The 26,991-nt window shown below is 36.9% G+C and overlaps 1 protein-coding gene across 1 annotated transcript in view; it reads right to left on the bottom strand.

Moving 5' to 3' along the window:
- Window positions 1–26,991, bottom strand: part of BANK1 (B cell scaffold protein with ankyrin repeats 1) — a 307,032-nt gene that overhangs the window by 27,356 nt on the left and 252,685 nt on the right. Inside the window, 3 exon segments of the mRNA XM_032398831.1 lie at window positions 8,070–8,372; window positions 12,646–12,960; window positions 16,458–16,536. Coding sequence (XP_032254722.1) covers window positions 8,070–8,372; window positions 12,646–12,960; window positions 16,458–16,536 — 697 coding nt within the window.

The raw sequence follows: 26,991 nt of genomic DNA, 5'->3' as shown, positions 1-26,991 counted from the left end.
GTGACATCAGCTACATCCTGTGAAGGCTGTCCAACTGAAGGTAGTTTACTGCCTGGGAGATATATGGAATCAGGAGTTATGATACTCTCTTCTTAAAGGAGAATACTTCTGAGATTGGTAGGGAAGAAAAGTTGGAAATCACATAACTACCAGAAGGAAAATGGCATAAACATTCTAATTCAAAGGCCATATCAATTTTCTCCTAAGGAGAAAGCATGAATTTTCTCTCCAGTTTGTAATGGAAACTTTAAGTCTAATAGACATGTTCCCACAAAAATCTTCTCCCCAAACAGGAAATCTTATTATAATTTTTTTTCTCTTTCTAAGGAACTTAATTTTTACTAGAGTAGAATACAAACTGTTTTTATTTGCATATTTTCTCCTTTGATGCAAATAAGAATATTTCTATTCTAGAAATGTTTCTTATCCAGGAAGTTGAGACATTCCAAAAGACAGAGAGCAGTTGGTTTGTGGAATTCTGTGTAATTAGAGCCTGAGGCCACGGCAACGAGTTTATTAGCAAAATCTCCAATGCACCACTGGGCAGGCAGGTCCTCCTTCCTCTTGTTACCAGGCAGGTAACGTGTATTGAACACCTATGGCTTGCATAGCACTGGACTGGGGGTTCGTCTCCTTCCATATAATTTCATTCAGGTTCATTGCCTGATTTTTCTTTTTGACCATTTGTATTCAATAATGATAATAAGTGAAGACATTACTCTAGTAACATCCCTAGTAATTTTCCTTTTGTTTGAAAGAGAAGTGGTTTGGGTTGTTGAGAAGCCACTATAATACTCTGGAAAGTATGATGAGTTCATCTTTTGGTTCATCCTTGGTGATTACCAAAAACAACCTCTCTGGCCTCTCTTTTTATCCCTCTATCAGGAAATATTGCTATCTTAAGAGGTAACCAATAGGACCTGGTCACACTCACTTTGAACAGGCATTAAATACTAATTCTGCTATTAAGACTCAAACTACAGAAATGCAGATTGAAGACTCAAAAAGGACAGGGCTGTCCCACTTGTTCTGTGTAGGGTTCATTATTGATAGTTCATAAATAACTTGGAAAAGTCATGCAAGATGAGATACTGGCATTTGAAACCCAAGTAAGAAGCCAAAGGCACACCAGCTGAAAAGATCTAGCATGTCCTGTCTCACCTCTGTGTCTACAGAATACCCTCCAGCATGGTGATTACCATTTTTGTATCCTGCTCTGTTGTGCCAGCTACGGTACCTAGGTCATTTTAATTCCCATAAAAACTCTATGCAGGAGGTTTTATCTTTTTTTTTTTTTTTAAACAAATGAAGCAAGGTTATATCCCTTGCACAAAGCCACACAACTTTTAAGTGGCTAAGTCATGATTCAAATTCAGTTTTATCCAGCTTTCCAATCTTGCATGAATTTCATGCTGGTCCCTCTGAGGAGGGTCCTCTCAGTGTGCCAAGCCCACAGAACATCTTGTTTTTCTCCAACTGCTACATATTTAGAGGAAAAAAGATGTACACACTAAAAGTACTGGTGAAAAATAATGTGAATTTAGGAAATCTAATGTGAGAAAAAAGACAACTCATGTGGATAGCTATTTGATCCATCTATGATTTCTTGTTCAAGTGACCATTCTCTGAAGTACTCGATTCAGATGTTTACTTTGTCTTAACAATGGAAACAACCCATGTCATGGGTTCTCAACCTTGGCACTGTTGACAATTTGAAGTGGGTAATTCTTTGTGATGGGGCCTTTCCTGTGCCTTGTAGGAAGGATTAGTGGCATGCCTGGCCTCTACGAACTAGATGCCATTAGTACTGTCCTAGTGGTGATAACTGAAAATGTCCCTAAACATCGCCAAATGTTTCCAGGGAGGCAAATCGCCACTAGTTAAGAACTACTGTTCTAGGCCAATTAAACTTCTTACGAAAGAGATATTTAACAGACTCTATAAGCATCAAAAGTTAAGGGGAAAAAGACCAGAAATTTACTCTGCTGCTGAATGAAAATTTAAGTGCTTGATGATATTTGCATTTATTGTCCCATGTAATATAAATGTCAATTTGCACCACAGTTGATTACTCTTTCTCCCTTCACTAACATGAAGGAATTGAATTTCTGGAAGATGAGACTGGAAAAGTTCTTCATTATTATGCCAGCACTCTAACAGATGGTCAGCAAAGCCCTTCGTAGGTGTCATTCAATGTTGCTGTGATGTGTTGCTGTGAGGACAGAAAACCAATCAAAACACCTGGGTCACACAGGCAGGCTGGATTCCCTCTAAAGGACGCTTCGAGCACAGGTCTAAACAACTGTTCCTTTGCCGAGCTATACCAGCGCCCTATCAAAGAAAGGGGAGAGGTGGAGAATCACAGGGGGGATACAGGGACATTGGGCTTACAAATAGAATGATAAATATGTCCCTCTGTCCTGAGAGCATCTGGGATATACATACTAAGTCTGGAAGCTAAATGGCTTGGACAAGGTCACCCAGCCAGAGAGTAGGATCCAAGGCACTTGACCTAAGGCCTACTCTAATCCACTTGACCACATTTCTTCACTAATGAGGACAGAGACCATTCCGTTCTCTCACATATACAATGATACGGATTAATTTTCCTAAGAGATTCTACAAGGTCTTTTTTTTTTTCTGTTTGCATTTCAATTACATTGTATGTGATCAATTTCAAGTACAAATGAATTGCAAGTGGAAAATTTCTGAGAACAACTGAGTTGTACTTGACATTTTGGGGTCCCAGTAGCAGAGTAGCTCTCAAAAAGGTCATACACAACTTTGTTGCTCTGCAAAATGCCAAGGGCAACTCAGCAGCAATTGAAAATTGAAAGGGAAATTACAGTCTACCCCAAACCAGTAACATAGACTCTGAAGAAGGATCTTGGTTCTATTAATTATACGAGGGGAAAATGGGAAATTGCCCATTGATGCTGAAGAATTTTCCCCAATAGGCAGTCATCTCTTGTCATGATTTATGCATATAGTTTTACTACCAATCTATGTACACTATGCAAAGTGTTCATTTTCTTTCCTTGATTAGTCTTAAATCAAGAATTCTGTCATTAAGGAGGACTATAAATCCATATTAATTCCTCCATACTCTTGAAACTTAATGAACCTGATCCTCTGCCATATTATAGGGGAAAAAAGGTGGAGAGAACGCAACATCTGAAAGCACACAGACTTCAAAAACTTTTCATTTAAGAAAAATAAATTATTCTTTTGTTGTTCACCAAAATTAGGTTTAGTATGACAGGAATGGAATAAAAAATCAGAAACATATCTCTTAATAAAAAACCATGGGTTTAGTTTTGCATTAATAAGTTACATTTCTAGGGGTGATAGTCGAAATAGAGCCTCTATTATGTTATGCTGTGTGAAAGGGATTAGAATGCTTAGCTGTATGTCAGTATCCTGGAACTTTGTCCCATTTTGTATGACCTCTCCTTTTCACATTAGTTGTACTTCAAACGTAGGATGGTTTAACTGTCAAGACAAATACCATATGATTTCACTCATATGTGGAATCTAAAAAATAAAATAAATGAATAAACAAACAAAAAGAATCAGACCTGTAAATACAGAGAACAAACTGATGGTTGCCAGAGGGGAGGGTGTGTGTTTTGGGGGGTAGGGGTGTAAAATGGGTGAAGGGGAGTGGGAGGTACAGGTTTCCATTTATGGAATGAATAAGTCATGGAGAGAAAAGGTGCAGCATAGGGAATATGGTCAATGGTGCTGTAATAGCACTGTGTGGTGACAGATGGGAGCTACACTTGTGGTGAGCACAGCATATTGTATAAAGAAGATGAATCACTGTGCTGTACACCTGAAACTAATGTGACATTGTGTGTCAACTATACTCAAATAAAAAAATTAAAAAAAACCCATAAGATGGTTTAAAACAAGAGAAATTTAGGAACTAGTAGATTGATATATTATTCTGACCATCCTCCAGAGTGTTAATAAAGTATCCTAATGAACCACATCAATGTGGTTTTTGTCACTTTTATCATCTTTTCATCTTCCTATTCATTCAATTAATATTCCTCAAATATTCATAGTTTCTACTATGAATTCAGCACCAAGCTTGGTACCAAAAGATACAATGACGGGCAAAACCAGAAAAGGACAGATCTTATGGGTCTGAGGAAGACATAAATATTAACAAATAATCCAGAAATAAATATATCAGTAAAGGAAATTTGTGGAGAGAACCAGACTGTTGTAGGTCCAAATCCTACATCTTCCTGTTCCTAATTTTATCACCATGGGCAAGACACTGAAACTCACTGAACATCAGTTTTGTCATCTGCAAAATGAGGCTATTAATGCCAACCATGTAAGATTGCTGCATGAATTAGAAATAAGCATAAAAGTTGTCTCACAATAATTGTTATAAGGAGTAGACTAAGACTATAAGGAGTAGACAAAGTAGACTTGTCCCTTTAGAGGACAGGATATCCCCCTCCTCCTTCTCCATCTCTAATAGCTTCCTTAGCCTCTGACGCCACCAGAATCCAGGAAGCACACATTTCTCCTGTAGAGTTAGTTTCTCAAAGTCATTGTCTGCCCAGAAACTGAGCAAAGACAAAGTAGAATTGCTATTAATTATAATCTATTGAGTGTATACCACATACCAAATATTGTGCTGGGTAATGGCTAATTTTATCTCACTTAAAGATTACAGCAATCCTTAAAGTAGATATTATTTTTATCCCAAACTTACAAGGAGGAAATGGAATCTCAGATATATGAAGTTATTTGCTTAAGTAATAGCAGCTGAATCTGAATACTTCCTGCAAAGCTATAACGGGGAAACCCAGTTTTCCTCCTGTCTTCTTTTATGTGTGTCTCTTTCACTTTCACACCTCTACCGCACTCACGACACTTCACTTCAGTCACTTATGGTCACCAAATGTGCGGAGTTTTCCCCCCATCAAGAAATTCTACGACACCAGTTGAGTGTCTCACCGTTTAACTCAATTCTGACACTTAGTCAGGGCTTAGGGCTTAGTCCTACAGTGTTGCTTCCACTCTACGTCAGATGCCAATCACAAGTAGTAGATTCCTAGCCTATCCACAGCTTCCGTCTAATTTGGCTACAAATTGGAGATTCCCATGACTCCCTCTTCAGGTTCAATTAATTTGCTAGAGTGGCTCACAAAACTCAGGAAAACACAATTGCCACTGTATTAAATGATATGATAAAGGATACCGATGAACAGCTAGATGAAAAGATACATAGGACAAGGTCTGGGAGTTCCTAGGTGATAGATATGCAAATAAATATCCAGAGTACAATACTCAGGGTCCTGAGTGCAGGAGCTTCTATCCCCACTGAGTTGGGGTGTGTCAGCCTTCCTGTGTGGATTTGTTTGCCAGCATGGAATCTCTGGGAATCCCCTACTATTAGGATTTATGGAATCTTCCTCACATAGGCACTATTGATCAATAAGTACATGTTCAGCCCTTCTCCCTTCTCAAGAAAATGGGGGACTAGGGCTGAAGACTCTAAGCTTCTAATCATGGCTTGGTGTATTTGATGACCAGCCGTCATCCAGCCATTCAGGAGCCCATTCAGAGTTGCCTCATTAGAGCAAAAAACCCTCCTGTCATCCAGGAAATCACAAAGGTTTCAGGAGCTCTGTGCCAGGAGCTAGAGGTGGACACCAACAGACATGTTTTCTATGATCTCGCAAAAGCCAACATGATTTTCCTATATCTCTCTGGTTTATTTGCCTAGTTTCCTTGCCAGTACTTTCTTGAATTTCTGAAATAGTAAGTTGGGATTCTGCATCTTGCTTTCTTCTTCCATCTCCTATTCTACATCCTTCTCTTTTGGCTACATTAACATACTCTGGATGTGCCAACATTCTGCTACTACCTCTGTGCTCTGGCAAGAACTGGGGCAAATTAATGTTCTTTTAATTGAATGGATGGCTTTCTGGGAAATGATGGCAATTTTATTTAATAGAGCTGCCTGAGCTATGAAAAAGAGAAAAAAAAAAAAAAGAGGAAAGATGTGATGAAAGACTTTTATCCTGTGAAATGCAAAGAACATCAAGAAAGAATTAGCTGATGAGGCAATGTTTTCTTAATGTGGGAAGAGAATGATCAACAATCAATAGCACAAAAGGGAGAGGAAAGCAAGTAAATTCCAGTGAAAGAGGAAAGGAATAAATAATGGAAAGGAGAATAAATCACATTGTGTAATTGAATTAGAAAGATTTCTTATAAATGCTGAAGGGTGTCAAACTTGCGATAAGTAGGGGAGATAAATAGCTTTTAAAAATTTCTTAGAGGGCGCCTGGGTGGCTCAGATGGTTAAGCGTCTGCCTTTGGCTGAGGTCATTATCCCAGGGTCCTGGGATCGAGCCCTGCATCAGACTCCCTGCTCAGTGGGGAGTCTGCTTCTCCCTTTCCCTCTGCCTGCCACTCCCCCTGCTTGTGCTCTCTCTCTCTGTCAAATAAATAAATAAATAAAATCCAAAAAAAAAAAACAAATAGAGAACAAGAAAGAGCCCATGGAAAATAAGAATATGACAGCCCATAGAAGGATGAGAAGATAAAATGCAAAAAATAGAACACCGCAACATAGGAGTCTCTATTTGTGGTCCTGAGAACTCCCCAAGGACTGGGATACAGAGGACGAAGTACCACTTCAGAAATTTCTCAAATACAACTAAATTCTTGTGTTGAGCTGTTTCTCTCTTCTCTCTTTAAAAAATACTTATTGGGAGGCAGTATCCTTGTCTAAGAGCTAGTAACATCCTAGATGTCACTATGCTAGACAATCTAAGAATTTCTAATTACAGCTAATCCCTGCCTTAATAATCTAGATAATTGTTCCAGTTGACATTTTATTTTAGCTGACACATTTATTAATTTGTTATTATTTTCTAATTTTTAATAGTTTCTTGAACATTATCAGCAGAACACTGATGAGCAAATATATTGTACACTGGAAATTATATATACTCGCTAAATTTTCTTATACAAATTTCTCAAAACATAATGCTTAAGCAATAGAATGGTTTCTTTTGAACATATTAAGCACAGATGAGTAAATGTGCTTCTTTTGGGCAGGTTCGTGGTATACATTTAAATGTTCTGTTTGAGTACTTGGTTTAAATTGTTTGAATGTATAATTGATTGCTTCTCAGTTTAGTTATCCCCCAAACAATTTTGTTCAAAAAATCTCTAAAAAAGTGTCACATTGTACTCTGGATATTTATTTGCATATCTATCACCTAGGAATTCCTCAAGGATGAAGAAATTGTTTTATCCCATTTTCTCAGTCCCTAGGATGGTATTTTAGCCCCAAAATGCATACAATGCACTGATAAATAAAAGTCCATCTCTCAGACACAATGGACTTGTGGACTACATCAAACCAGACAGAGTATACAAGAGTGCCAGAAAATAATAGTAGTGTAAATATACTCTGCTGGGGCTATAGATATAAAAAAAGCTCCGGGATCTGTTAGTTTTTTTATTCAGATTCAACTGAGTAGAAAATGAGAAAGAATTGAAGTGTAAAATGAAGTAGAAATTCTATGACAGATGAAGTGAATCTTAATTGTTGGGGTGAAGTACAATTATCAGAGTAATTGTGGTTGTATATCTGAGATTCTAGTTTTCACAACTTTTTAGGTTTTTAAAGTTATTTTACGTAGAATTAGGAGCAAAAAGTAAAGTTGGGGCAAAAGTAAAGTATTTACCTCTTATCTTGTGTTTTGCAAATTATTCATAGGAGTTGAACTTCCCTCTTAGAGAATTATAGAAAAAGTTTCAAATAGAATTTCTCCACACAAGCTGTGGTTTCATGTTCTTGGATAATTTGTCAAAATTCTCCTTCTTTAATGAAGAATTAGAAACCAGAACCCTACCCATTGTTCTTATTTTCTTTATTCATTATGTTTCTAAATTTAAAAAGGGGCCAATACAACTCACCTATGACTTGGATTTTTCATCTTTGGGGTTTTTGACCCCACTAAAAAGAGGACAATTCCTCCCACCCCCAAAACACTCGCACACACACACACAACAAAAAGCATTACCTTGAGCTATGTAAGGTGTGGTTTCCTCTTTTGGAGGGATATTTGTGGGTCGAGGTGTAGGGGCAGGAGGTCTGTTTATAATAAAAGACCGACTCCCCAATTTTTTCTTTGTACTCATATTGGCCAGTATCACGTCATAGTCACTGTCTTCAGTCTCAACAAGCGTGTACGGGTCTTCCTCCTTCTCCTGCTCCTTTTCATCTTCTTTCTTTTCTTCTTCTTTGGGTTCACCTCCTGTTTCTTGTCTTGCTCCGAGATCACACCAATTTTGACTTCTTTCCGTCTGGCCTTCCACCATTTTCCCTGCTTATGAAATATTTAGATGGTGGTTACTCTTCTATTTTATGCAATATTGTTGATGTCCATCTGTCACTTCCTTGAAACTCTCCCCAAATAATTTATATATACTCTCATAAATTTCAAAATGAAAAGTACACTATATAATTTACTAACATATTCTCCTGCAGTTTGTAATTGTTAACTTTGTTTAAAGAAAAAGTTTGGGGGCACCTGGGTGCCTCAGATGGCTAAGCGTCTGCCTTCGGTTCCGGTCATGGTCCCAGGGTCCTGGGATCGAGCCCCACATCGGGCTCCCTGCTGAGCGGGGAGCCTGCTTCCCCCTCTCCCTCTGCCTGCCGCTCCCCCTGCTTGTACTCTCTCTCTCTCTGTCAAATAAAAAATAAAAAATCTTAAAAAAAAACAATAATGGTTGGTTTGGGCTCCTGGCTGACTTAGCCAGTAGAGCATGCAACTCTTCATCTCAGGGCTGCAAATTTGAGCCCCACTTTGGGAGTAGAGTTTACTTAAAAATATAATCTTAAAGAAAAAAAAAGGTTTGTTTAAAACATGGACTTCTTTGAAAACATATAAATAGGCATATAAGTATTTTCCAGATAATTTATAAGGGATTTAATATCAGAAAATCGAGTGATAAAACTAAGCCTCAAATCCCAAATGCTTTGGAAAACTTGTTTTTCAAGCAGAATATGCTAAGATTTTTTTTTTTTTCACTTGAAGTTATTTCACCTTTCATTGGGCTTGCAGTGGGTGTTCTGCCTAACATTCAATTTACCTGAAAATGACAGGGGGACTAGCCAAACATGCCATCACTTGGCTTCTTACAGGAAGTCTCACTGTGGCTTAACAAACTGAGGTTCCAAAATGCAACTCTTGATGTCTGTAAGACAGCGTGAACCTCATTCTTAGATAAAGAACACTGAAAGTAGGGTTTGTGACAAGGTGGCATGGATAATCAATGACTTGAAGATTAATTCATATGAAAAGAGTAATCTTTCATGGTTTTAATAGCCAGTAAAATCTTTACATATTTTTTAAAGAATGTATTAAAATATTTTGTAGCAGTTATTTAGAAGACAAAGGTATCGCATACTTTGGTTAATAAATAAGTTGGAAAACATTTTGATGGCTCCCTGCCACACCAATGAGAATTTTATTAAAAATTAGACTTTTGGGGCACCTGAGTGGCAGAGTCAGTTAAGCATCTGACTCTTGTTTTCGGCTCAGGTCATGATCTCAGGGTCTTGGGATCGAGCCCCCTGTCAGGCTCCTCACTCAGCATGGAGTCTGCTTGAGACCCTCTTTCCGTCTCCTTCTGCCCCTCCCCACCCGTTCTCTCTTTCTCTAAAATAAATAAATAAAATCTTTAAAAAATTAGACTTTTGACAGATGTTTTGCTTAAAGCATTAATGAAAACAATAAAATGGAAAGAATTTCAGTTACTGACTGAAAAATCATTACTTTTGTGGGTTGTTCTGAGAGATTCATGCACGTGACTTAAGGGAGAACTATTCTGCTTCCTCTTCAGTGACAATCTGACCAAAAAAATTTAGGTTATTTATGGATATTTTAGTGGAAAAATGTAGAAGCTAAGGAGAAAGACAAGTTGTAGAGCAGAATAAAATATATATTATCTTAAGTAGTTCAGCCATTGTTCTGGGTAGGCTCATGAGGACTCCCCCAAAGGAGTCTTAAATCTGATTGTTTCAGTTAGTTTAAGCCAAGAAGTACTAATGACTGCACGCCTAGCACTAACTTCCATATCAGCATGACTTGCCTTTCTCCCTATGAATAATATGGTACTGAGATTTTGACTTCATGACTTCTGTTTCACTGACAGCATAACAGGTGAAACCAGATTAAGTGTGTGGGAAACATTTTTACAGTGTTTCATTTTTAGCGGAATGTGTCAACTATCTTACTTTTATCAACCCATTTCCTGAGCTGCTAACTCCCTTTGTTTCTCCACCCACCTTCCTTCCCAACTCTTTCTAAAGTTGGGCTTGCACCAGAAATAACACATTTTACTTTTTTATTTCTCAATGTATCAGATTCCACTTTTCATGTCAGAGTGGGGCTTGAGCATTCTTAATTTAAACTGTACATTAGTAAATAAAGTTGAAAATAAATCACTCCTATCATTCTAATTTTTGAAAAAAAACTTAGAGGAAGAGTGTGTAACAAAGAGAAGACTCTTCAAAGCTGAGGAAGCCTGTTTATAGAAGTATTTGATACATTCTAATTACAGGCTCTGTGGTCTTGGGTCTGAGTCAAAGAGGGATCATAGTGATTGTTTCCTTGCATGTGTGTTGTGAAGATAAAAAGGGACAATGTGTTCTTTATAAACCAAAAAGTGTTCTATAGTGTTTTGTATTCTTGTTTTCTCCAGTGAATATGCCCATAAATCCATCATGGGGAATCTGATGCTCAGGACATGAGGAGGGGGCCTCACTTTTTTGATAATTTGAGGGCATACGAAACTAGTCTTAGAAGACAATTCTGAAGGTATCACTAGCTAAATTCAAAGAACCCATACCAAATCTCCGGCAAAAAAAAAAAGAAGTGGTAGCTTCTAGTCTTACTTTTTACTAAGACCTTAAGCAAAGAATTTTAAGAAAAAATATTGACATTTTATTTTCCATTTACAGTATTTCCAATATTAGCCCTATGAAAGATGAGATCAAAAGTAACACTGCATAGAAAGTGTAAAAGTACAGTTCTAAAATAAAAAGTGGGGATTTTTTGTTTTATCTTGCTTTTTCTATTTGGTACTTCTCAGAAGATATATTAGCCAATGTATACTTCTGGTTTTAGATATCTGGTAAATAGTCTCTATAGAGTAGTTTTAGACCTCCTAACCAATATACTATGCATAAAAATTTACATTTGGGAAAATATTATTTATTATTAGTCCTTTTAAGAGATTTAGCCTGATAAAAGACAACTTTGCCTTCTTAACAATGTATTTTAATAATTATATGAAATTATTCACATCTGTAGAAAGTGAGAAAATATACCAGAATTTTATTGTCAGTGTGCTGCTTATCTATGTCTCTCTTCCCACCCCCAGTATTGATACACTTACTTCACTGATCTACCGCAACGGTCTATAAGAGCTTGGCTCATAGTAGGTAATCAATAAATATTTGTTGAATGAGTGAAAGAATCAGAGGCGTGACCATGAGGTTTTCCATACTTTCCATTAAGGAGGACTCTTCATCTCTAAATACAGTGTATAACCTTAGTAAAGGTTTATGTTCATCAACTTGAACCTTTATAGAGACAGGCCCTTCAATGATGCAAATGCTAAATTTCATGGCTTCAAAATCCACCTTTTTTAAACAGTGTTTATATATATTTTGTAGCCCTCTAGGGCTCAACAGCTAAAAAGTATAATGACAAACGGAGTTTTAATAATAGATATTTCTTTCATCTTTCTTATTAAAACTTCATTGTAAGAACACTTTTTGAATTTGGAAAGTAGATATAAAATAGTGATCAATAAAGTGGGTGATAATTAGTGACTGTAGAGTGAACCTGGAGCTGGAAGTCTGTTAGGCTGTTGAACACTCCAGCCAGATAAGTCCAATACGGAAGCTCATCTTGATGGTACCTGCACCACCCCCTTCCCCCACGCCCCCTCCCCCACCATTACACAGGTCATTCTTGCGTTTGGGAAGAAATGTAATCATAGCCCTTTAACTGTTCTTCCACTTTAGCAATATATTGAGTGTTCTTAGACTTCGGTCTCAATGCAGTGTGTGATAAACTCTTTACCACTTGCTTCCCCTGCAGCTACCAGTGGAGTGAAAGTGCCCAAGGTCATTTTCAAATCTGTAAAACATTAGCCTTTTCCTTTTGCCAGACAACTAAGAGTACTTTTTAAAATACTTTCCCACATGATTCTTGAGGTGCATTTTATGTGAAGGACTACAGACTCCTTCCAAGTTTTATTGCTTTACTTACTTAAAGCTTTATAATGAGACTGTTCTAGAAGAAAGGGAGGGAGGGGAGGAGGAAGGGAAGGAGGGAGGAAAGAGGGTGAGGGGAGGAAGAGAAAAGGAAAGAAAGGAAGAGAGAGAGGGAGGGAGGGAAAGAGGCTGTGGGTGAATTAGTGGCAGGTATCTCTTGCTTGATTTCTGAGGCCTTAGTTAAGGAAGAGCAGGAAAGCTGCTCTTGGTTTTAAAAACTGATCTTCCCTGTAACAAATCTGCCACTGCACTATATGCTATGGAAGCCTGTCAAACTTCTGTTGTTGTTGTTTTAACCTTAAACTTACCCTGTAATGTGCAGTGCGGTGTTTCCAGTTGGGAGGCAGCAGCTACAGGTCGTGGCGGGGGGAGAGGGGGTCTGCAGCTCACGAGTTGCTCTGGTGAATTATGTTCTGGATTGTCTCCAGGAATGAACACATACAAGTCATCATCATACTCGTTCACAGAACTCCCACCTCCAACCTCTGCGAGGCTCTGCTCGGCCTCTGTGCCCAATGCATCGTCTTTTTCTTCCTTCTCCAGTTCATCGGCCTCAGCTCCTTCCGCACGCCGCCTGTATGAAGTCTGCCCGCTTGCGCGATGAAATGCTGGGTTCTGTGTGGCTGTTCATGATGAAGATGGTAGATTTCATTTAAACACACCATCTGGAGGCATTTCATATTTTCTAATTTCATACAGAAGTGGTAGTACTGCTAATAAAGCTTTTATGAGCTGATATGGTAGAAAGATGACAAGCGCATAATTTCAGTGAATAGTCATTCTTGGGCTTTTAAAATATTTACCAAATGAACAGTGGAAGCTTCGTCATATCTTGCTACCTCACTATACGACACACTCATACATACAATAACATTCTGGTTCTCTAGAGTTATTGTTTGAGCAGAGTTATGTATATGTTTGTATTACTGCACTTTTATTAGAAAACTGTATAACTGACCTAATCAGTAAAAAGTAAGTTGTGGAAAAGGTAAATACAAGGAAAAAAATAAACCTTAACTTGCTTGTAAATAATGCAGTGATTATCATTATTATCATAATAATGTGATCTTATTAATTATATTTTAATATATAATTATCACCCGATTATACCTTAATTCTTGAAAATATGTTAATATTTTTTGGTGGAGAAGGCATCCAAATCACCAATAGTAGGTAAATCTTTCTAAGACTCAGTTCTGTCACCTATAAAATATATCCTATGCTGAAGCTTAACCAAACAATCCAAATTCCCTCCATCTTAAGAATCATGATTACATCATTTGTTTTTATAGTGTACACAACAGATACCCTCTAACCACTCGGGAAGAATTGAAAAAAGATATTATAATGCAATAACTTTAAATCTTAAAATTTTTTGTTTAAATTTTCTTTATAAAAATTCTGCTTTAAATAAAGGATTCACAAAATTTTAAAACAAACTTGGAATCTCCTAAATTGGAGGGACTATGTGAATTGTTGTCGTTGTCAGTGCAATAAACAAGCAGAAGATTGTTGTTTTAAAGTGTTGCTAAGCTGAGATTTGGCTAAAGAAGCCAATTGGCAGAGTATGGAGAAAAAGGACTTTTTTTTTTTTTTTTTAAATAACGCACAGTTACTTTGTAGAAACTTTTCAGTTATGGGAGAAAATTAGTGATGAGGAAAAATCGTGCCATGATGGTACTCATATTTCTACATGGAATTTTATTTTTTATTGTTCTTTCCTTTCATGTGAGAAAGATGTAATTTCAGTACTAGAACTGCAGACCAAGATTCTTTAATTAACAGCCTAAGCAGAGCAGCCAACAGAAGGAGATCTCTTGCACAAATCTCATTCATCTTTTTTCCTCTAACTCCAAGCACTGAGCCTGAAATAAAGTAGTCTCTAGAAATGTTGATGGAGTCAATGATGTAGTCACTGAAAAGGAATTATGGCTCAGGCTAGCAAAGGAACTTCACTATTTCTGTCTGGGCAAATCGATCATCAACTTAGAATTACACTCATGCTATAGGAAATTACTTGTAGCTGCTTTATGTTTATGTATTCAGTGTTTACGTTTTATGTATGTACTTTCTGAGCCACAGAGTCTCCTTGGTCCTTGTCAAAAATGTCCAAACCTGGAATCCAGCCCTGGAGAGTTAGATGTAGTGGTCAGTGAGTTTTAGCAAGCTTCATAGCGATGGCGATACTAATGGAAATCTGCCAACTAAGGTGTGCTGTGCTTCACCCCCTATCTCATTAAGGAGCCTGAGGCCTGAGTCCAGTCACACAGAATTTCAAACACAAGACAATTCCAGGTCCTAATGATCTGTGGAAATGAGGTTGCTCTCTATAAATAATGGAAATAACATTTTTCTCTTTATAGGCAGTTCTTCTGAGGATTAAATCATAATAAATAAATGGTCACTATCAGTTTTATTATTACTAAAAGCAAAAATAAAATGTGCAACTTTAAAAATCAGTGCATTAATTCCTTAATATTTAGCATTATTTTGTATTATGCCATAACTTTTTAAGGTGTTTACTGATTTGCCAAATTATGCTAGATAGACATTGTATTTAATTGTATTTGATTTGCAGGTCAATTTGCCTACCACTTGAGAAACCAGTGGTCAATAATGGCTAGCTGAATATCAGCTGTGCAGTGTTAAAAGGGCAATGCCCTGCGGCCAGAGAATGCTTGCTATGTGAGATGTCACCGTGTGGTGAACAAACAAGAGAGTGGTCAGAGATGGGACCGAGAAGGTTATCTAGGGCTTTTTAGATGATGATGAGGATAAGTATGATGGGAAAGTATTGGGAAATTTGGAACAGAAAAATGACTAACTCCTTCAGGAGCATAGAGTATTAGGGATGGCAAATGTGGAAGCTGCTTACGCCAGGTTTCTTAATAGTAGTACTGCTGACATTTTGGACCGGATAATCCTGTGTCATGTGGGGTATGTCCTGTGCATCGTAAGATATTTAGCAGAATTTCTGGTGTTCACCCACTGAATGCTAGTTGTAAACCTCCCTTCTCAAGTCATGATAATAAAAAAGCTTCTGTTCATTGACAAGGATCCTCTGTTGTGAGTGGGAAATAGTCCCTCGCTGAGAACCACTGTGCTGTTGCAATAATCCAGGGAAAGCTGACGGCAGGATGGATTAGGATAAGTCATGGAAGAGTGAGGAACAGCTGAATGCTGGCTATGCTGTGAAGGTAGAGTCAACAGTCCTGTCTGATTGTATTGGATATGGGGTGAGAGAGGAAGTAAAAAAGCCAACGGAGACTCCCAGGTTTTTGGATGGAATTAAACAAGGAAAGAATCTTCGCTTACTGAGACGGGAAAGTCAGCAGGTGGTGTAGGTTTGAAAGGGTCAGGCATTAGGGTTTTTGGATTTGGAAATGCTGAGTGGGAGGTGCCTATCAAGCATGTTGGTGAAGATGCTGAGCAAGCTATTGTATATCAGGGGAATCTGGAATAATGGGTAGAAGACTGAATTAGTCTTCAGACATTAGAATATAGAATTACATCCTATTATAGCCAGTAAGGACCTTAGAGAGAGTTGTAGTCCAAGCTTCTCATTGCCTAGCAGAGAAAACTAAGGTCTGAAAAGAATGTGACTTTGTTTTTTAAAAAAATGAAAAAACAGAGTTGTCAAATAGAGTATTTGCATCAACCTGACTTGTGTATTCTCTCTGGGTAGGAAAGACTAACAACTGAAGAGAGAAGGAACACAAGCAGGGGGAGTGGGAGAGGGAGAAGATTTTATTTATTTATTTGACAGAGAGAGACACAGCGAGAGAAGGAATACAAGCGGGGGAGTGGGAGAGGGAGAAGCAGACTTCCCGCCGAGCAGGGACCCCAATGTGGGGCTTGATCACAGGACCCTGGGATCATGACCTGAGCTGAAGGCAGACGCTTAACGACTGAGCCACCCAGGCGCCCCTTAATAGAAGTATTTAAACTAGCAAGATAATGTAGTAACATTTCTACCACATTATAAATTAAAAGTCATTCAGTTAATTAAATGCCTTTCCATGCTCTCTTATGCTCTCTTCAGTCTTATTCTACCAGTTATATGTACCTTAATACAGATGCTACATATATACATATATTCATAACATCCAGGAACACTTACTGGGAGAATATGTAAGTAGTGAGGTAATATCATCTTCATAGTCATTTTCTTGCTCATCATTTCTGCTAACTTCTGGGATCTGAAAAAAAATGAATGTAATTTTTAACAATATCCATTAATTTTAATACATCTGCATCTACATACACCAAATGGAAGTTAATACCTGTGGAAATAATTGTTTTAGTTTTTATTTAAATACTTTGATTATACTATGTATCTTGGCTATTATATTTGTGCCATCTACAAGTGTTAATGACACAAAGTATTAAAAGTATAACTGGCAATAGAATGTTTATAATAGACAATAAATTAATTTAAAAATGAAACTTAGAGCAGCTACTTTAAGATTCAAAACAATAGTCATGAAATTTAGGTGCAATAAGTAAGTCTTAAATAAAATTGAACAGGACTATTTCTCTTAAAAACCATGAGCTTTCAGGGGCACCTGGGTGGCTCAGTCAGTTAAGTGTCTGCCTTGGGCTCAGGTCATGATCCCAGGGTCCTGGGATCGAGTCCTACATCAGGTTCCCTGCTCAGTGGGGAGTCTGTTTCTCCCTCTGCTCTGCTCATGTTCTCTCTCTCAAATAAATAAATAAAATCTTAAAAAAAAAAAAAAAAAACCAAAAACAAAGCATGAGCTTTCCTTCATTTTAACATTTCTGTATCTTTAATCTGTTCAAAAGACATTCTTAATTACATCAAGTATTATAATACAGTGAGACAGTGGAATTGTAAAATGGGTTATTTTCCATCTTTAAAAAGAAAAAAGAAACAGAGTAAGGGGATTTATGTTTGTTTTTCTGAAGTCAGTTTCACTACACTTAGAAGGGAGAATTACTGAAAAAAGACAGAAATCTGTTATCTCTGAATTGCTAGTCTTTGTTTATAATCTCTGAAGGAGACATAGGGTCCACAGTAGTGGAACATATTTGTGCTCCTAGAGTAAGGAAAGTAATACCAGTGACAACTGTGAGAAAGCATCTAGAGAAAGAGATGGAGGTTCGTTGCATTAACATAGGTCACATTTTGTTACCACAAACTGTAAGTGATTATTCAAATGATTTATGCTTTTGTTTTTATTAAAGCTGAAATGATGAGTCCATTTGCTCTGCATTGGGAATGTCCCTTTAAAAATTAGAAGCATCCATACTGAAGCATTATTACATTTATAATAGCTTTGGTATGCAAAAGTATTTGACCTGCATATTGATTTCATCAATTTGGTTGGTCACTCACTTTGGCCAATGGGACCCCAGTGGAATTTATTCTTTCTTTCTTTCTTTTTCCTTCTTTCTTTTTCTTTTTCTTTCTTTCTCTTTCTTTCTTTCTTTCTTTCTTTCTTTCTTTCTTTCTTTCTTTCTTTCTTTCTTTCTTTCTTTCTTCTTTCTTTTTCTTTCTTTTCTTTCTTTCTTTCTTTCTTTCTTTTTCTTTCTTTCTTTCTTTTTCTTTCTTTCTTTCTTTCTCCCCATCCCATCCCTTCCCTTCCCTCCCCTACCTTCTCTCCCTTCCTTTTCTTTCCCTTCCCTCCTTCCTTCCTTCCTTTTCTTTCTTTCCTTCCTTCCCTCCTTCCTTCTTTCCCTCCCTCCCTCCTTCTTTCTTCCTTCCTTCCTTCCTTAACTAATGCTACCCAGAGAAACAACATGGTTTTTGATTTCCAGTGGAATCTTGAAAATAAAATTCTCTTTAGTATTTTCTTACAGTGAGCCTGATTCAGAAGCCCATTTTATATTTAAGTCATATTTTCCCCTTGGTGGACTCAATCAAATGCTAATATGAAAAGCCATGTAACTTTACAAGGGAGATTGACATGTTGATTGATATTTGCATGCTTTGGTATTAAATGCATTGTTTAATACATTTAAGCCATTCTTTGTTTCCAATTAGCCTGACCTCTTTATTTCATAAGATAGATCAAGAACCTATTAAAAAAAATCCATAATACTGTTAAAATCATATCACGGAAGTTTTTACTAGTTAGATAACAGGGATGGTTTTCAAAGGTTTCAGAAATTATGTGAAAATTTCCTATGTACTATTCACAAGCCTAGATATTATGAGCTCAAAATCAGTGTGAATTAATAAAGAGACTGTGGGCAAGTGTGTCAGTGTGTGGGGCTGTATGTGTGTTCACTGAGGTTACAATCTAATGGAATCATTTTTGTGTCATAACTTAAGCTATATGACATTTGTATTAATGAACAAACAAGCAAGCCCAAAAATGTATTGAAGGAAGAAGCTTTCCAAACTTAAAAAGTAGCTAAGTTCGACAGATTTGAGCAGGTTCATAAATATTATGTAAAACTGACATTTTGTATATCAGGCAATGCAGACACTAATTGTTTTCTCAGGAATGAGAGGAAGGAAAACAATTAGTGTCTGCATTGCCTGATATTGGGGAGGGTATGTGCTATGGTGAGCACTGTGAGTTGTGTAAGACTGTTGAATCACAGACCTCTAAAACAAATAATACATTATATGTTAAAAAAGAAAAAGAAGATAGCAGGAAGGGAGAAATGAAGGGAGGGAAAATTGGAGGTGGAGACGAACCATGAGAGACTATGGACTCTGAGAAACAGACTGAGGGTTCTAGAGGGGAGGGGGGTGGGGGGATGGGTTAGCCCGGTGATGGGTATTAAAGAGGGCACGTTCTGCATGGAGCACTGGGTGTTATGCACAATGAATCATGGAACACTACATCAAAAATTAATGATGTAATGTATGGTGATTAACATAACATAATAAAAACAAATAGGTTTCTTACTTGAGTTCCTTACACTTAAAATCAGATTTATCTTCAAAAATATGTTAGATTCGTGACATGAATAACTTGAATGAAATCAATGATGGCTTCAAAGACAAGTGTGATAGCCCTCTGACATACAATCACTTTGGTATTTGGCTGTGTGGTGCGGTGGGCAGAGAATGGATGGTGAAGTCAATCTAAGGACAAATCACAGCTCTATTATTTATTAGCTGCATGATATCAGGCAAGATACTTAACTCTAAATCTCAATATTCTATCCTGCCAAATGTGAATAGTAATATGTATGCCATCAGTTTGCTGAGAGGGTTAAATTAGAATAATGTAAGCAAAGCACATATTACTTCTACCACATAGTAAGTGCTCAAAAATGTAGCCTGCACATGTTAGGTTTTCCTTCATGCTATAAAATATAGATCTGCATTTAATAAGCACAGTGATCACATCGATTTGATGGGAGAATCATCAATAATAAATCAATAATTATTGAACTTATTTCTTCTCAACTGTGTGCCTCTAGAAGTTCTGCTGATAGAAAAAGAACGGAAATATAAGTTTTCTATGTGATTGAAGTGTGGCATTGTGGTTTTGTTATTAGAAATACTTAGATAATTTGCAAGATAATAGAGATAAGAATGGAAAAAAGCGGTAATTCTTTTTTTTTTTTAAGATTTTATTTACTTATTTGACAGAGAGAGACACAGCGAGAGAGGGAACACAAGCAGGGGGAGTGGGAGAGGGAGAAGCAGGCTTCCCGCTGAGCAGGGAGCCCGATGCGGGGCTCGATCCCAGGACCCTGGGATCATGACCTGAGCCGAAGGCAGATGCTTAACGACTGAGCCACCCAGGTGCCCCAAAAGAGGTAATTCTTTAATAAGTTCCTTTTTCTAAGGCTAGACTCTGACTTCATTCAATTGTTAAATATTTATGCAGGCCTAATATGTGCTAACTACTCTGTTAGCAATTAGGGAAAATAAGTTAAAAATAAAAGAAGAGACATAATTTCCATTCTCACAACTATCATTTTTTTATAGGGAGAGAAGACAAAATAATAAAATGATTAGAATACAATATTTTACTTCACTACACAAATCCAGTCCTTAGAGGTGAAATGGAGAATTAAGAAATAATCAGATAATCAGGGCAAAATTTTATTAATTTGCTTTTTTTGTGAGGAGATTGGATTAAAAAATTACCTTGATACTTGCCTTGAGTCCCAGTTCTCTAAATGAAAAATCCAGCTTAAATAATAAAATCTACTAGCTGAATATGCTCAATTTAATATTCCAGCCCACAGATAGTCCTTGCAGCACACAATGTTTAAGGAAATTAAAATCATTCATTATCAAAGATAAACTAAAAAGAGAACTTCTTGTTGACTGAGGTTTATAAAGCTCCACCTGGCTTTGGCATGTAGCACTGTACAAATTGATCATAATTTTCTGATTTTTGAGGGAGTGAATAAAAACAATCTTCGCATGGCAGTTGGTTTCCAAATCTTGTTATGAGATTCTGAAGATATTATAATTAGCTTAACTCTCGCCCAGCTTTCCATACTGTTGATTTTAACGATTTTGCCAGCGGTAAAGCACATGGCAGTCTGTGGAATGAGAGTAAGAAGACACATATATGTTCGAAGAGTAATGAATTGGCCCTGTAATATTTTACATTTTATCCTAAATGAAGGCACTAAGCTGCAGAATCTGAGATAATATTCCAATGGAAGTAATAAAGATTATACTTCCTAAATGTGAGTAATAATGAACAATGATTTACTAAAGCCATGAATAATAATATCAGAGCCTCAAACATTTTTTTCAAAGGCGCATAGTAGGACTATATTATTTTAGCTCTCATTACATCTTTTAAGAGAATTTGTTTCTCCTTAGGCCTTTAGGAATATGGTATAAAAGTAGAATCATATGATTTTTTACAAAGTTCTCTTTATATAATAGGAATTAAAATCTTGAGTGTAAAAATTAAATAGGAAGTCCGCCCATGACTGGAAAAGAATAAAGAAGAATAAAAGAGATGAGCTGTGAGGGGAGGAAAAAGTGGACATTTTCCTTAGTACGGACTAAAATTTGTCTTGAGGATATATGCTCCATTTTTTTAGACAGGCTTTTGATCTTAATCTCTGCCCATGATGCAGCTCTAACAACAGCCATGAACTTCAGGCTCAGCACGTGACCCTGTGACCACACTCTCACTCTTTTGGTAGTGTTTGTTTCAAACCCACCACAGGTGTGGCTTCATCGATGAGGTACCTGTACCTTTATTGGACCATACACTTGATTTGATTTCAGCCATCTCTGTCACTAAAGTGGGAATGACAAAATTTCAATTCATTCTTTTGTTAGGATTATAGCTGTGAATGTAAGAAATAGTTATTTTTATTTAAAATTATGGAATTCCAAAATTTGAAAGGAATCTGTGGATAACTGGTTTATTCTCTTGTCCACACACTGATACAATACTAGAATAATGTGTCACAATAAAAATGTAGGATTTAGATATTTTTCCAAGCAAAAGTTGTTTTTATATGTGGTCTATAGTCTGCACTGCCCAGCCCTCTTTACAGGTTGGCTTTTCTTGGGTTCCATACTAGTCCCTTTCCTCTTGTCACAGAATGCATTTTCTCTAGGTGATCTTATTCACTCCATTCTCTTTAATTTATATCTATATCATGATCATTCCTGGATTCACCATTTGCTTCAAACTTTCCTGAGGTCTATATTCTAGGATTCAGCAAAGGATATTAGAATAAATAGTTATAAAAGTGAAGGGGAAAACCTGGAGGCAGAGATATCAGAAAATCATGAGAGAGAACGCTTTAGATTGAATGTTTGTGTCTACACCCAAAATTCATATGTTGAAATTCTAACTCTCAAGGTGATGGTATTAGGAGGTAGGGCCTCTGGCAGGTGATTAGGTCATTAGAAAGGGCCCTCATGACTGGGATTGGTACATTATAAAAGTAACATACAGAGATCCTTTACCCCCTCTGCTGTATGATGACACAGTGAAAAGATAGCCATCTATGAACAAGGAACAGTGCCCTCACCAGACACTGAATCTGTTGGGACCACATTCTGGGAATTCCCAGTCTCCAGACTGGTGAAAAGTAGGTGTTACTTATAAGCATCAGTTTATGGAATTTTTGTTATGGCAACCTGAATGGACTAAGACAGAGGGTTTCAAGTAAATCCCAATATTAAATGATTCACCAGGAATGAAAAAGAAAAACTCTGAAAACAGTTCACGGTATTTTTCAATAAGGTCACTGGTGACCCTGGTGAGGGGAATTATAACAGAATTGGATGAATTCATACTGGATTGAAGAATCCTAAAATGGAAGTGAAGAATGGAAGGCAACATGTATAGAATTTCAAGAACCATTATATGAATAGGTCAACTGTGCTTAAAATTTTTCAACAAATGAATTAGAGATGTCAGTGAAAGTGTTTTATTGTAGACAAGGGTTGTGAAGATGGTAATAACATCCAGAGCACACGTGCACAAGACATGGTACTAGGCAGAGTGGGATATACAGACATGAAAATCATGATCCCAAACCTCAAGAATTTTACAACTGTGGAGAAGAGAAGGAATATAGATAAGGCAAAATGAAACAAGCTTTTAGGGGCACCTGGGTGGCTCAGTCGTTAAGCATCTGCCTTCGGCTCAGGTCATGGTCCCAGGGTCCTGGGATAGAGCCCCACATTGGGCTCCCCACTTGGTGGAAAGTCTGCTTCTCCCTCTCCCACTCCCCCTTCTTGTGTTCCCTCTCTCGCTGTGTCTCTCTCTGTCAAATATATAAATAAAATCTTTAAAAAAATTAAAAAAATGAAACAAGCTTTTAAAATATACATATACTTGAAAGAGGCTATAAGATAGAAACATGTAATCATTTCCATCAGGTGGATGGAACAGAGAACAATTGAGGGTAGGTGGTATTCAAGCTGAGACTTAGAGGGTAAGTATGGTTTTAATCTGAAAAAAAAAAAAAAAAAGGGAGGAAGCAAATTCTTGGCTGATGGGTAAACATGACTAAAACAGTAGGACGACCTGGTGAATGGTTCCTAGTTGGTTTGATTAGGTTGCATGGAAGGATATATTTGAATGTCAAGATGTGGTGGTGCATTATGATTTGATTTTACAAACTTTTAAAGGTTCTTGAGTATGTAATTATTTCCCAAGAAGTGGGAAGTAGCATGTTCCTGCTTGTATTTTAGAAAAGTAATTCTGGTAATAGTGGGTAAGAGGGAGAGGGGGCTATTTCAATAGTAAAGGTGAAGGATATTGAGGACTAGTGAAAGAAAATATTTAATGAAGAAGGCATATTTAATAAATATCAAGGAGATGAGATGAACAAGATTTTTTACAGTTTTGATGCCAAAGGCTGGAGGAAAAGGGTCAAATATGGCTATGTAAATTTCTGTTCAGCTCAATGCTATATGGTACCCTCTAGAGAACTTTTGTCATTTAGAGATGAAAACACTGATTAAAAACATCTTTCCTGGGGCACCTGGGTGGCTCAGTCGTTAAGTGTCTGCCTTTGGCTCAGGTCATGATCCCAGGGTCCTGGGATCGAGCCCCACATTGGGCTCTCTGCTCAGCAGGAAGCCTCCTTCTCCCTCTCCCACTCCCCCTGCTTATGTTCCCTCTCTCGCTGTGTTTCTCTCTGTCAAGTAAATAAATAAAATCTTAAAAAAATCTTTCCTATGAAACAGGAGGTCAGAGTCTGAGGTCAAGATATAATATCAACATCTTAGATATCCTTTGCATTGTTCCATGTAACATTTGAAAATACATTTGGAATGGATATATGGCCATTAAATGGTGATTCTTCCCATGTCTTTATGAAGTTAAGAATCTCACCAATTTGGAAAAACAGAAATCAGTTAATTTTATGATGGTCAAATAAACTTTTAAGTCAACAAGACTTTTTTTTTTTTTTAAAGATTTTATTTATTTATTCATGAGAGACAGAGAGAGAGAGAGAGAGGCAGAGGGAGAAGCAGGCTCCCAAGGAGCAGGGAGCCTGATGCGGGACTCGATCCCAGGACCCTGAGATCATGACCTGAGCCGAAGGCAGACGCTTAACCATCTGAGCCACCCAGGCGCCCCTCAACAAGACTTTTAACTATGAAACAGACTGATAGAATTGAATTGAAGAATAAGTACAAAATCCCAATTAAGTTATAAAGATAACAAAAGAGTGCTTAGATTCAATTGGACAATAAACTATAAATTACATTTAATCAAATCCTACTATATTTCTTTCCTAGAAATGAAAAAAATTTTTAAAAGGTTGTCATGAAATTACATGGATTGATTGGGTATTAGATGCTTCTGAACAATACACTGAAAACAAAAACCAGATAGTTGTATCTATCATTTAGAAATGATGTTGAATAGAATGGAGACAGCAGCAAGAAGGGGTTTGGTAAAAGAGAGAAAAACAGAGAAAAATGTCAGAGATAGAAGGAGGATGTAATCATATAGGTCAAAGGTCAAAGCTAGGAGAATCATTCTTTTTTTTTTTTTTTTGAAGATTTTATTTATTTATTTGAGAGAGAGAGAGAACAGAGGGAGAGTGAGAGGGAGAAGTAGACTCCCCGCTGAGCAAAGAGCTCGACGTGGGGATCAATCCCAGGACCCTGAGATCATGACCTGAGGTGAAGGCAGATGCTTAATCGACTGAGCCACCCAGGCGACCCTAAAAGAATCATTCTTAATGAACCTTTCTTGATTTCAGAATAGTATTCAGAATGCAACTAAAGCATCTTGAAGAGGAAGGAGTTTCTGGTACAGGCAACTTTACAAAAATATGCAAAACTCAGGGAAATTCTTAGTATGTATCTATACATGCCATATAACATTTTGAGCATGACAATTATCACCAACTTTGGTCAGTCAATAAATATTTATTGAATGTTTGCTATGTGCATAATACTATAAGACTAGGCAAGTTTCCAGGGGGTATACAAAATATGTTACATATAATATGTTCCCAGGATGCTACATATTTAGCTAGGAAAATAAAAGTGAAATGCATAAAACAATTGTAGTCCCTTAAGTGTCTGGTTTGGCTAAAGAGTGCAATAGAAGATAAAAAGAATGAAATCATCTTAGGTTGTAATAACTAGAGCTGGAATTTGAAAAATGGGTAAAATTTGAGAGCTAAATCTTGAATCTAGTCCCAGGAACTAATGCATGATTACCGAGCTAATGGATGAATAAATAATAGATGAATTGGTGGAAGAAGGAAGAATGTGGGTATTCTTGGTAAGGAGAATTGGCACAAGCCAAAGCTAAGTTGAGCAGGCCATATGCAGAGGGCAAAGAGCAAAGCTACCCAATCAAAAAAGCAGGTGAATTTTTTGGAGAACAAGGAATTTTGATACAAAGAGTGGAGTCAATATTTGCTTATTATATCCCAACTGTGGAATATTGGAAATATTTGTAGATGATAGTGATGATTGGTATTGCTATTAAACATCCCATCTATAAATACATGTAGGTTATATAGGTTAAGAGCTTGAGTCCAGAAGTATTGTCAGACAAATCTGGATTCAAATCTCACTATTCTATTTATTACTCACATGAGCTTCAGCAATTTCTCACTCTTGACCTCTCTGGATGTAAAAAATGACTATAAACATGCCTAATGTCACAGGGTTATTGTGAATGTTAAATAATATCAAGTACTTAGCACAGAGCTTGCCACATAGAAAGCACTAAACAACTATTATCTCTATTATCTTCATTAAGATCATTATTTTATGACAGAATACATTTTATGTTGCCTTATTTTTTCATATTACTAAGCTATGTTTATGTAAAAATTTATATTCAGTTATAATATTGAGTAAAGATCAATTCTTTTCAAGTTGGAATATAGAGAATAAAAATAAAGACCTCCAAATAGTAGGGAATTTTTTGTAGCTTACGATAAAAAAATGTTTATTTTGAAATGTGAGGAATTATAAGACAGATGCGATGGTGATCAATATTGGACCAATTAAGCTAATGGAAATTAAGCGGGGCTCTTGGGTATGCTTGTGTAGGCTGTACATGGAATTTCTCCTGAGGCACCATTTCCATAGACTATGATATACAGAGCACCCTAAGTGTTGGATGTCAGCATCCAACTCTTGTTGAGGAAAAGGGTCTCTCAAATGATTCTACAGTGTTTAATTCCCAGATGGTTGATATTTGGTTTTACAATGTTGGTATTACAACAAGGGCTTGTTTAGGCTAATATTAAACCTAGATTTCCTTCTTCCAGGATAAAATGATGTAAGGAAACACAGGTGCTAACTCAGAAGGGTATATCTTACTGGGTTCGCCAAGAGTAGGGAAGAGTACACTGGACATGGATGAGGCTCAAAGTACACAGATGAGTAGTTAAGAAGGGACTAAGAAATTTGGTTTTAATAAACCATGAACCTGTGATTGCTGCATTCACTACCTTGACTGTTTTTTCTATTTTTATACGAAGAACAAAGGCACAGACATGACAGCAAAATAAAGCTTTGCTATTCACAATTCTAAAATCTTGAAATAAGTTTTAGTTTCAAAATCGTAAGTTAAAAAAAGGTAAAATTCTATTGAGGAAACACAAAATACCATTAGGTCAAAAGTACAAATCATTATTTTGAATGCTCCAATAAAATCAAATTAAAAAAAAAAAACAAAACATGCTTTCATTTGGAGGAAAAGGAAATAGACACTAAATAATGGATGGGTTTACATGTTTCCAAGTTG

The sequence above is a fragment of the Phoca vitulina genome, unplaced genomic scaffold, assembly GCF_004348235.1.
Source record: "Phoca vitulina isolate PV1807 unplaced genomic scaffold, GSC_HSeal_1.0 scaffold3, whole genome shotgun sequence".
NCBI lineage: Eukaryota > Metazoa > Chordata > Mammalia > Carnivora > Phocidae > Phoca > Phoca vitulina.
This window is presented reverse-complemented; position numbering and strand designations above follow the sequence as displayed.